We start from the raw sequence: 12545 nt of genomic DNA, 5'->3' as shown, positions 1-12545 counted from the left end.
TGTGACAGGCTCTGGAGTTTGCATCGGTGGCCCGAAGGTGTTGGCCACCTCCTCACGGGCGCGTTGCCACGTGTTGGAACAGACGCTTTCGTCGGGCTCTAAGCATTGAGTGAGAGACACGTTGTATGAGTGAGGTGGGTTTTAGATGATTCTTTTGGAAAAATCCTGCAGGATTGTGCTCGGCTGCATAGTCTCCAGTGCCTGTGGGGAGCAGCGTGGCAGGATGCTACCAGCCTCAGTTTCCTCATCTCTCTTTCTTCAGTGCACCTCAGCTAGAGTTTTCTTGGCTTTTCCACAGATACACATTAATTTACTAGTAAATCCTATGTTTCCTTCTTTTTTTTTTAAAAAAAAAAAAAAATCCATTCTTTTTTCCTATAGGAAACATTTTCCACAGCTACCTCTGGCTGCACAGAGCTACCATGACATTTGTTCCTCTGTCCTTGAAACGTCTCTAAATCCCATGTCATTTGTAGCACTTGTTGGAAGAAAATCAACACTCTGTGTCCTTTTCTGACTACAGGTAGATGGGGGATGTTTTATGTGGATTTGCTGTATGACACCTGTTTAATAGGAAGGCTGTTGGCTGTGCCAGCAAACGCTGTCTTTCCTGGGAAATCCACTTCTGGATGGGCAAGGGAGGAAAGGAGAAAGCAAAAAGCTTTATCCTTTTCTCCAAGCACTTATGGAAAAATAATTCTGTGTGGAAGAAAAGTACATGTTGAGCTGTGTTTGTCTGCAGGAGGAGCTGACCATACAATGAAGCTGGCAAGTTTGTTGAAATTATTTGTGGATAATGTAAATATAGTTCTTGTGAGTAATGGCTAGGTTTCCTTGTCTCTTTCTGCTTCCTGAGAAAATGTTTTGCTGAAAACATATTGTATTAGGAATTTTTTTTTGTGTCCACCCCTCCTGTTGTCCCCCCCCGCTCCCCCGCCGATTGTCAGATGATGGTGATAGGAGTGAAGCTGAGCCTGTGTTTGTATGGCAGATCCGTTCCTTCACCTCTCAGACCTCTGAAGGCTTGCACTCAAATCAAGGTCTGATCCAAAACTGGAAAAGGAATGCTTTTTGGATGCCTTATACAACAACACGTAATCTCAGCTCGGTGTGTTTTCAGAAACACGGAGAACCTGCTGAAGTCTGGTGAGTCCTTCGTTGTTCTTCAGCCTCATGGTGAATGGACTCTGCTGTGACAGTCATTACAGGTGAACCCTAAACCAAAACACAAGCTGCTTCCAAAGCACAGAGTTCTGACAAGCAAAGCTACGTCCAAACTTTGATAATTTTCCAGGATGTTTTGGTTTTTGCACTCTTTAACACTGTCAGTTCCTACGTCTGGTGTTCTGCAATACAAATGCTAGCCCACCTCTGGCTTCATTCAGACTGACAAAGTCCCTGCTTGTCTTTTTTGTTTTAGACCTGAAACACACATCTCCAGTGAATTTTAGGTCCCAGTGTTGTTTCGTTTTCTATTATACTCCAGTTTTCAGTCACAGCAGTCTTCAAGTCTGGCTCCAACATATGTGAAATGTATTAGCAAAGTTCTGCCTTAACTTTTCTGTACGTGGGAAAATGCTGTTCTTTCTAGGTCTTTCTGAATATCTCTGTTCCTTCCCCCACCCTTTCCTGCATTATCACAGCTTGGCTATGGGTCCTTCAGGAGTTATGGTCATTTCTTAGTGTCTTCGCAATACAAGAAGTATCATGCCAAATGGAGCGTAGACAAAATTCTTGGAAAATCAGTGCCTGGAGCTACCTGTGGAACAGCAAATTGCTTTTCCATAACTGTCTTCACAAAAGAAAACCAAATGTCCCTCTACAAGCCTTCCTGTCTTTTACTGTTTTCTAAATGGAGTAGCTTTTGCTGTGGATTTGTATTGATTTACTGCATTAATACTGGTCCTGTGATTGTCACGTCCTGCGCCAGAACAGAACGTGTCCGCCTGGTTGCAAAGAGATGCCTCTGATAAAGAACAAATTCAACTAGATCATTGACAGAGATGCAGATTGTAGTATTTCCTTTTTCCTCATGGGCATAAAATTCAGATTCACTCAGTGCAAATGGCCATACTTGTCCATTCAGATTTTACTCATGCTGAGGTTTCTGCAGAAGAGTAACAGAGGGAAGAGTACAGAGGACTAACCATCTTTTCAGCAGATTTTTTGTTTCTTCCTCTTAGTAATGTTTTAATATATTTCATGGTAAATAAGATCCTCCCGTATTGTGACTAGTTGCTGTCAACATTCCTCACACATGGTAAACTGAGGCACAACCTATGGAAAAGCTGACCCTGTGAATCACTGCCAATAAAAGACAGTAGACCCAGATCCTCCACAGTCCCTTCCGATCATCCTTAAGAGAGCTGCCTACGAAACGAGAATCACTTCGTTAATTTAGTAAATAATCTGAATGGAGAGGGATGATGGGCTCTTACACGTATTCCCAGCAGATGCAGGGGGCTTGTTTAATGCAAAGGGTGGTGCATTAAAGGGTTTGATGCAAAGGGTGGAGGCATCCTGAGGAGTATTAACATCACTTGTCTTTAAAGCAGGAGCTCCCAGTCCTAAGGGACTGTTGGATGTGATTGTGCTGTTTACTATGTTGCTTGAAAATCTCGACAGAGCAATAAAACGTGAGTCTTTCAGAACACTTCCCTTTATTGCATTTTGTAAACCAGCCTGAAAACAAAGCATCTTTCCTCTTAATTTCTTGCTGCGTTCCCTACTTGTGGGATGTTAAGGAACATAAAGGACACAACTAACACAGGGATGTTCAACAGATGGACAAGTAGGTAACTTCATCCTGGTGAACTAACTAGCCGAGTGTTTGTACGAAGGTGACGTTATGCTGGGTAAATCCATGGGACCCTTCCCTTCATTATAAAAATTCTATCCTCTACCTGATGGGCTGGGTGTGTGCACCAGTTCTGCTGAGCAAGGTGTCAGAGCAATTTTGCTATGTGCAGGTAATAACCAGTTGACCCATGTGATGTAAAACCTCCAGACGCCTGTTGACATCAGAAACATCCCAATGTACTGCAAATCCCTCCCTTTCCCCCACCCCTCCTCAAAAATGCAGACCCAACCCTAAATGTTGTGAAGAAAATAGGTAAAAAAAGTCACGTTCCTTTTCTGAATGAGGGCTGTGTGGATTCCCCTTCAGCAAGGTCAAAAGAAATAAAAACTCAAGGCAATGAAAATACAGGTCTCTGTTCAACTTTAATATTTAATTTATGTTTGCTTCTCAAATGTTTTTCAGTTAGCTAAAAATACAGTTAAAGTCTTAATCATTCCTCTAAACATAAAAAGGTGAATTTGCTTTCCCATATGGGTTTTTTTAAGCTTATATTATTGATTGTTAAATATGAAAATAATTTTTCCCCCTGCTTTTTCTCCTTTGGTGTACGGTGGTTAGTCCCACTGTCAAGATTTTCCTGAAAATGACCATAGAGCTGTAGCATAAAGTCACCTCTGCAAACATTGTCCTAACGAAAAAAATACAAGTCTGCTAATACAAAATCCTATTTTGGTATGGTCAAAATCTAAAATTCTAAGAAGCTGTAACATATTATATGGCAATAGCCAAAGAAAACAGTTATGTCTGTCTTCAGAGAGAGAACTGGAATAATGTAAGGAAATCCCATTCCCCCATATATTGAGCTTTTCTGTAAGTAAGGAGGTAAGATCTGAAGAAATCAGTAAAAATCACAATCTTCTTGGAAAGACTATGAATCTTAAACATATGTGAATATTTTACAGGAATGAAAAAAAAAAAAAAAAGAAAGGAAAAATTAATAGGGAAATGTTCACGTTGAAATGTTCAAACTGAAATTTAAAAGCTTCCAAAATGTGATACTAAGAAGAGCCATTTCTTGAGCTGTTCCATTTTATTAGTCAAATGAAAACTGTAAAAGATCATCAAAGTCTCATGCTTCAAATACAGCCCCCCAAAGAGAGGAAATGTCCACAGATGTGCAGTTGGTATATGTGGTGGAGTTTCCTTTTTTCATTTTGGCACGTCATACCTGGCATGGGCATCCCAGAGAAGGCTGGATAAATAGGCTTAATAGAGAAAGCCAAAATCCAGAATCAGCAGATTAGATTAAAGGAATCCAGTATCCTTAACTACAAATTAGCTTTAGATATTCTGAAGGAAGAAGGGGGGAAAATTGTGTTAGTATAGATGAAATTTGTCACATATCCTTCACTAGATTGGATGACCAAGGTGTTGCTCAATTGTGAGTGAGCATTTTTCTTTGCTCTGTATTGTACCTTCATGTAGGACAAGGGAGGGATGGTACGAATTACTCCATGTGTTACAGTCTTCCTGATTTGCAGTGTTGAATGTAAACATACTCCAAACAAAACCCTTCATAGGCACTTGAAGGTCCTCTGTATGGCTTGTAAAGTGTCCTTCCACTGTTGTGTTAAAACTACAGGCTTGTAGATAATCCATCCTAATGTTTTCTTTAAGTGGTGGTTTGGTTTTTTTTAAAAAAAAAATTGAATCTTCATAGCTCTTTCTCACAGTTCCTTTGAATTGTTGTGATTTAGTGCAATGGGCTTTATTTTATACAAGAGCAGTAACAGAAGTCCTTGGTTAGTGTCTGGAGGAGGAAAAGGTTAAATTCTGTATTCAGATACCAATGGTGAGTTGGTAGTTAGAGAGAATACTTGATACAAAAAGCCAATAACAACAACAAAAAAAAACCACTCTCCAAAAAGCCCAGAGCCTTGAATGACGTGAGAAGTGTTCATTGGAAAAGAGAACTCAGGATGTACGTAAGGATCGGGACCAACGTTAAAACCTTAGCAGTAGGCAGGAGGATGCTGGCACTGGACCAGTACACCTTTCGTTCATTCAGAAGCTGAACAGGCCGGAAATTTTCAACCATGTGCGTTGAGTTCTTCCCATCAAAGTGAACTGTTGAGAATTGAGAAATCTGCAGACATTGAAGAAAGAATAGATCGTTAAATTCTTTTCCCCTAGAACACTGGAAGTTGTGATGACATAAATTTGCAGTGCCTTGCTCTGTGGGGTTGTTTTGAACTATATGGATGCATTAAACCTTGCAGGAAACAACGTGATGGAGGCTTCTGCCAGAGGTCACCAACAGATGACTTCTTTTAGCCTTGGAGATCATGGAGACTTCCTTTCTGTGTGAGCCAAATGCTTTCTCCAGCTTAAGGACCTGGTTATACCAGTCCTCTTGACGCACACCATCCTGCCTTTGTCCATCACGTCACAGTGACACAAAGTAAGCAGACTAGGATTTCTTTTTTCACTTCGAATTTCTAAGTATTTCAGCAAGAAGTTGGCCCAGAGCAAGCAGAAGCCCACTTTTGTGTGCTGTGCTGACTCTGTGGCTGAGCGTTGCCCTGTGACTGCGTGATTACGAGTACCCTGCAGGTGAGGAACTAAATTACGGACGCTGGCTCTCGGCCAGGCTGTGCGGGCGAGTAATCTTGCTGAGAGTCCGCTCCGGGACATCTGGATGTTTTCATGGTGTGCTCTCCCAGCTGAACAACCTGCATTTTAGAGGCAGCCAGGAGTCATTCTGCTGTTCCCCTCTGTAGGACAAAAATGGGTTCCTTAAAGCTGATGCTGATAGACCCAAAGTTGGGATTTTGAAGTATTCCGTTCCGGTATCCTGATAGGTGTGACAATAGGAGAAAAGCAGTGAACTCGGGAGGTGAGCAGATGACTACAAGCGCTGCTGACAAAGCACTGAGCTAGGTGTTCACCTGTGGGCTTTTCTGGCTTTCTTTTCACCTTGTCATTTCCCCTTCCTTCCCCTTCCCTGCCATTTTTGAGACATGATTTAATAGCATCAAGAACCCGGCACTAGGGGCCGTGTTCGGGCTAACGCCAAGTGTGTGCGTGCTGCAGGAGCCCCTGCCAGCGTGCCGAATCGTGTGGGTCAGCAGGCAGCTGCAGATGACCCCAAGCAGACCTTCCAGGGTATCCCTCTGCGACTTACCTGGAAAACGCTGAGCTCAATTGGCTTCTCAAACACTGTCCAGGTGACACCCTCGTAGCAGTCGGGAGTGGTGAGGGAGCCTTCGTACCGATAGTACTTTCCAAGGTCTTCCTCAGGGGGGAGGAGGGAACTCAGTGGCACAGGCTCCATCTGTGCTGTCTGCCCTAGACACACCGTGGGGAAATCCTGCTCGTTAACACGTGTGGCTGCAGGTGTTGCTCACGCTTGTCCCCCAACGCGGTGGTTGTGTGAAGCCCTGTCCCCGTGTCCCAGCGCGCCGCGCTGCTGGGGAAATCCCTGACTGGAGCTGCAAGGTCCCACCAAGCACATCACCCACACCCCTTCTGTTAACACTCTGCAGGTTTTTCTTCTCACTTTGCTTCCTCCTGCAGAAGCAGGAATACTCCTTCAGCTTCTGGAGAGCTTCTTCACTGCGGATACGGAGAACTAGAATTCCTCCCACCTGCGATGCTCTGAGCGCTTGGCAAACTAACCTTTATCTTTTGGCTTTGACTCTCAAGTAACAATCTCTGCTGTCATCAGGACAACATTGGACCATGAACTACCTGGTAGTGTATGTGTTCAAAATAAAAGCGTGTTGCGTTTTGGCTTACCTTTGTATCTAACATTCTTCAATTCATCTATTAGAGTTCCATAGTTTTTATTTTCTTCTTCAACCTGAAATGGAAATATTTTGATTCCAAATCATGCATTTCTCAACAACTGGTTGCTTTAAATTAATTGTAAATAAACCAGAAAAGAACCAGAAGGCTGAAAGATATCAGCAAGCAGGATATAGAAAAGGGTAAAGGAACTAAGTGCTGGCACTGAATGCCTGCAGAAGAGAGGGGGGCTTAGGTCTTGGACTGCCATAACATTAACACAAAATTTGAGATGGGCAATTAAAAATTTGGCTACCTACCTTTATAAAGAATGCTAACACAGCCACACCATCTGCATTTTTCTTTGCTTCTGTTAGATCCGAAACATCTTCTCTTATGTGGACAATGTGAAGCTGTAACACAATGGTCAAGGTCAATTAGTTGGTCGTGTTCCTCTACAGGTCATCGTGGCGAGTGCAGCCTGGCTGCTTCTCCTGGGTGCTCCTGGGCTGGGCACAGGCAGCTCGAGGCCCTTGACCTGAGGCAGGAACTTTGCAATAAGTGGACTATGACTTGAAACTTCGTTCATCAGCAGTGGTATCACTTCATACACCTCCCCAGAAGGGGAAGTGCTCTCTGGAGTGCTGCAGCCCTCAATTTTCAGCCTGTGCAGTGGAACAGGCAGATTTTTACATCATGGTTTGAAAGGGGGGTGGTTTCCTTCCACCAATCTACACGTATCAGCGCTGACAACTTGTCCTGAAGAGAATTTTTTTTTTTTGATTGAATAGGTCAATTCCTGGTTGCAGTCCCAGAAACTAATACATAATCTGAACAAGCAATGTGAGGGTATAACCAGAGTGTGTAGATTTTGGAATATTTCTCCTCCCAAAGGCTATATGATCTTTGAGGTCCCTTCCAACCCCAACCATTCTATGATTCTAAATAACTCTAGAGTTGGTTGTCCTGTGCCTGTGCTATACAAAACCAGTGTGTTTTCCTGCATGTTCTGGTTAGTGAGCAGAGCGTCCTCGGTTCTTTATTTCCTCTGTTGGGTTTTCGTAGAACTAGCCAATCGTTTTTGTGCAACAGTATCTTAAAAAGCTGGAATTCTTGAGTAAAAGGCATAATCCACAAAGAGTCTCACCTACCTCCATGGCTTGTTTTTCTCCATCTATGCTGTGCTCTGACCCGGGAAGGTACAGCGGCACGCCTTCGACTCCCCAGTGCAAATGAAATTCTACTGCCTTGTATTTTCTTTTCAGACCTCCACCTCCAACTTTAGGGGATGTGCTTAATGTTACTTTAACTAAAGAAAAGAAGCAAGTCATTTTAAAAAAAAAAAAACAAAACCATAAAACAAACAACAAATCAGATCATACATTAATAGTATGTGAGAATAGAGATGCATACTCTTGAGGTTCACGTTTATCCTGAAGTTCTGGCTTGGTTTTTCATACTGAGTGTTCCAGAAGCTCGACTCTGCAGAAGCTGAACTCTTACAAAATGCTAGCTGAGGTTAATTTGGGATGAAAGGGAGAAATATCATGGCCCGCTTCCCAGTAATATGCAACATTTGGGCATCCCTCAACGGCACAGCACTTGGAGCTTCTGTTGCCCCTTCTACCTGGGATTTGCTCTGTGAATCTGAATGACTTGTGGAGAGCCTCGCTTCCTGGAGAGCCGAGCTCCCCGTTACCTCAGTTGGGTAAATAATAAACAAAATGAATTTGATGATACTTGTTTCCTTTTGTAAAATGGAGGAAAAGGACAGAGCACTACTCTGGATTGTTCTGGGGTAAGGGTTTTATAAACTTTTATGGGATCCATTGATACATCCTTTGGAGTTTCAGCAGTTAATCGCATTTTGAAGAAAACAGGGTAATAGACTGTCTTTGCTTGATTGCACTGAGGGGATCTGCAGGGGTTTGTTCACTGCCATTGTAACCCTGGGAGTCAGAGCTACTTACACCTTTCAAAAACCCCTGTATTCTTTCATTTTTTTGTCCAGAAGAGCACCCTATAGCAAAGTGTTCATAAAAGTAAACTTGATCACAGTTTATTTTGATTTTAAGCATCGTTTTTTATCTCCTGTTGTCTGCACTGTAACATTTGATTTAGGCAAGGTTTAAAGTACTGTGTTTTAATTCAGGGTAATGTTGTGACTTAAGCCTAAGCATCTAAGTCATTATATCTGTTTAACGGGACGCTTGATCTGTTGTTAACAGCAAACCAAAATTTTCTTAGGAGATATTTTTCTAGCTGTGAATCACCATCATTTCCTGCGCTTGAGACATTTGGGATATATTTTTAAAATTTACTTATTAGGACCTCTACATTAAGCACAGTACTTTTCTTTCCATAGGAAAGATTCTTTTGACCTGAATTGAAGCCCCAGAGATTTAATTCCTGTTCTGAATTCCAAATGAACTGGAAGCTTGAGTGAGTCATTTAGTTACTTTGCTTTTTTATCTGTAAATGGATGAGTAACATACCTTCGTTGGCTTTGTTTATTTAGATTGTAGGACCTTTGAGACACTGACCTTTGTTATCTGCACATCATCGAACATAATGATAGTCTAATCTCATGTAGAGCTTCTAATTGCAGCTATAATTTAAGCAATAACAGTTCCAGTGTTGTATGAGTTGTAGCCCAGGAATTGTTTGCACTTGAAAGAAATTTTAAAAGCCCAGATTGAAAACCTAATCCTTTTGCGTGGCTGGGAAAGATGAGAGTTCTGACCACTCTTTACGAATATTTCTTTTTGTGTTAAAGATATTTTTCTACCCAGCAACTGTAATAAGGACGTTCTAGAATATCATTCTGTAATGGGAAAATCATTAACCTGTATACTAGTGAAAAGCCAAAACATCCATCAAAATACTGATGTTTTAAACTAGAACCTCTGGCTATAAAAATCTACGCAGCTGTCTACCTTCCTACCTTTCCATTTTGAATAATTTGCTACTTGCAACTTTCCATTTTAGGGATTTGGCAGTGAAAACAATCCATTTAAGAGTTTAAGAACCCATAGTGATCATTTAAAAAGAACAACAGATTTATTTTGAAAGTTTAAGTCATTTAGCATAGTATTGTTGAAGCATCATCATTATTATTGCTTTCAGTGAAGAAAAGTGGAGGAAGTGAAACAGTCCTAAATTACCACTCACTGATTCACTGTTTACTCATTTGCTGTTCACTGATTCACTGTTTACTGAATCAGCTGATCCAACAAGCTCACGAGATTACTTCCGTGTGCAGAGAAAATAGTTGAAATCTGAGAACATTTCAGATGGTTATTTAAAGAACTGGTAAGACACACACACACTGCGAGCCATTGGTTGAACGACTTTCCCAGATTATGATGTTCTTCTGCAGAATTCTTCTTTGTGCAGAAGCAAGGGTGAGAAAGGGCAAGCCCAGGAATGAAGGGAACAGGAGCATTCAGCAGAACCTGTAGACCTCTGTCAAAACTCTTGTCCTAAACCCCCAGTCCTAGAAGTTGTCTGACTTAGAGGTTCCCTAAACATCTCAAGTTCTGTTTCTGCACATGCATAGAACTTATTTCTGCTGAGATGCTCAAGGACCATGTCCAGAATCCAAAAGCTAGGTAATTCCCACAAAGTTGCCAGAAAGCCTTGGTTCAGAAGGTGCTCTGAAAGTTTCGCTTCTGAAATATAAAGGTGCTATCTTATTTTTGCTTCCTTGCTTTTAAGTAGCGGTGGGGATATCTAACGCTTTGCCCAGGACATGGAAGAAGTGAATGGATGGTTCCAAGCAAAAGCACGAATAAATCACATAATAACATAATTGGCAGAACTTGCCTGTATGGCCATTATTTTCTATATTCCATTTTGAAGACCCCTTCGAATCATATCCTTCAAAATTCAGTGGCTTAAGACTCTTGTCATAAACGACGTTTTTGGTGACAATATTGATAGGTGACTGTTTGTTTCCTTTGCAGGTAGTGTATGTTTTATACCATTCTCGAGGATCTATTTTAAGGATGGAAAAAAGCATGTCATTTTTTGTAGTTTTAAAAATACTGATATGCATCAAAAACTTTCTGTTCAGCTTAACAGGAAAATATGCACATGCAAATGGCTGTAAAATAGAACGTGAACTACCACTGAGGTTGGCTGAACTGGAGAAACCTGGAAACTGTAGCAAAACCAAAAAAAAAATGCGGTGGTGGTGGTGCTGGGAGTGAAATGCTGTTTCCTGCACAGGCAGTTCCAGGGAGGGCTGGGCAGGACACAGGGATGAGCTGGTGGTGGACACTGCTGGTAAAACAAAAGCTGCAGTTGTAGGTAGAACATTTCGATTTTTCATAACTATCCTCAAGAGTTACATAGCTACCTATACCCAGCTTGCTGTGGAGATTACCTCTGGAGCGTATTTAGAGTAATTTTTATATTTATAGCATTATTCTTGGTGGAAATAAAATAAATAGTTAGCACAGACACTGGTAACACTGTCCTGTTTAACACTGACATTTACATATAACACGATCGTGCAGCATTAAATGCTGAGTTGCCTGAATTTTTGCATTATTTCTGTCAAGAGGGTCTTTGCAACACAGAATGTGATTGGAAAAATAAGTTTTTTAGCAGTACCTGCACAGTGTGGCTCTTCATACTTCTGTGACTGATAGCACCAGTGGCTTCCAACTAAAAAAGAATAAAATAAAACCATCAGATATTCAAAATCAGATGAAAGAAAAGCTGTACAAATTGTCCACCCAAAAAGCAGATAGGAAATGAATCTGCAATTTGTCATCCTTAGAGAGTGATAACTGAGCACACAGTTTTGACAACTTGGTTTTGTCTGCCCAATTTTATTAGAATGTTTCATTTCTTAAATATATCGACAACGATGGCTGGTGAGAGGTGAGTGCTTCAGCTGTAAAGAAATCTTTAGCTGCTAAAGATCTCCATCCAGCAAGTCTAGCTGGGTTCTAATATCAAATAATTCAGGAGAGAGCATAAAACCCCTGCTGTAGGCAGCTCTGGCCCCTCTCTAGATCTCCTGTTATTTAATGAATCTGTTTACACCTGTTAATATTCCCTCCAAAAACTGTGATAGCAGGAAATATTAAAGCTCTGGATGGGTTGCAGTTCTAAGTAATTTGGTTTTGAAACCTTGGCTTCAGCAACTTCTTGAGGCAAAAGTTCCACACCTGAATATACGTAGTGTTAAAATAAATTTCCTTTTGTCAGTTCTGTCCTTGCCATCCTTTCACATACTTGTACATTCACTTATGCAACATGACTTATCTCATGCCGTTCCAGGAACTATTTTAAAGATTACTTGGTGCAATAAGGAATTTTAAGAAATGAAGAGTCTCATTTCCTGAAAGACAAGAAGAGGTATTACTCTAACTCAGCTGTGATCCCACACAAAGGGTTGCAAAATTTTTCAATAGAACGTCTTAACCTAACCTGACTTTTTCATGGTCAGAAGAAATATGAAATACAGAGGAAAAGAGCTGATTTAACTTAAGCATGTGTTGATCTAGTCAGGAAAGTACAGACTGTCTTGTTTATGGCAGCGTGCTTCAGTGGCTATAAAGTTTAAATGAATCTTAGCAGGAATAGTTCTCTTTCACTATTTAACTTTAATCGATAACAATTCAAAACCTCTTATAATCATGATTAATACTATAGTTTCCATTCACTTATGATTAGTAAATTACAGACGTTTTAGGAAATGGCTGATCCATTTTTAGGGATTATTATGGAGGAGCCCTGTCATTAGATTGCTAATTACCATAATTTGTGGTCTTTTATAGCAGATCTGCTAGTAGGCTCGTAACTGCTTTTAACACCTTTGTCTTCATATCAGTAGCGTAGCAATACCATCCATCTATTAAGTACTCAGAAGTTATAAATAGAACCTCAATGTAAAATGTGGCTAGCTGTACCAACAGAGAGAATCGGATGAGCTCGTGGCAATTAA

At 41.0% G+C, this 12545-nt stretch overlaps 1 protein-coding gene across 1 annotated transcript; it reads right to left on the bottom strand.

Moving 5' to 3' along the window:
- Positions 1-4757: 4757 nt before the first annotated feature.
- Positions 4758-12041, bottom strand: CA4 (carbonic anhydrase 4). The gene is made up of 8 exons (XM_086624859.1): positions 12029-12041; positions 11204-11257; positions 10412-10582; positions 7738-7895; positions 6907-6999; positions 6599-6662; positions 5985-6148; positions 4758-4946 (listed from the first exon to the last, which is right to left on the bottom strand). The coding sequence occupies exons 1-8, from the start codon at positions 12039-12041 to the stop codon at positions 4758-4760; spliced, it is 906 nt and encodes a 301-aa protein (XP_086480985.1).
- Between the last annotated feature and the right edge of the window lie 504 nt (positions 12042-12545).

Source organism: Tauraco erythrolophus, chromosome 21, assembly GCF_009769465.1.
Source record: "Tauraco erythrolophus isolate bTauEry1 chromosome 21, bTauEry1.pri, whole genome shotgun sequence".
In the NCBI taxonomy this organism is placed as follows: domain Eukaryota; kingdom Metazoa; phylum Chordata; class Aves; order Musophagiformes; family Musophagidae; genus Tauraco; species Tauraco erythrolophus.
This window is presented reverse-complemented; position numbering and strand designations above follow the sequence as displayed.

What these genes read in the sequence shown, in the direction of transcription:
- CA4 (XM_086624859.1), bottom strand. An exon ending in TGAAGAGCCACACTGTGCAG is followed by an intron (nt 10,583 to 11,203) that starts GTACTGCTAAAA and finishes TCCTTAAAATAG; the next exon opens with ATCCTCGAGAATGGTATAAA. An exon ending in GAGAAAAACAAGCCATGGAG is followed by an intron (nt 7,000 to 7,737) that starts GTAGGTGAGACT and finishes ATTGTGTTACAG; the next exon opens with CTTCACATTGTCCACATAAG.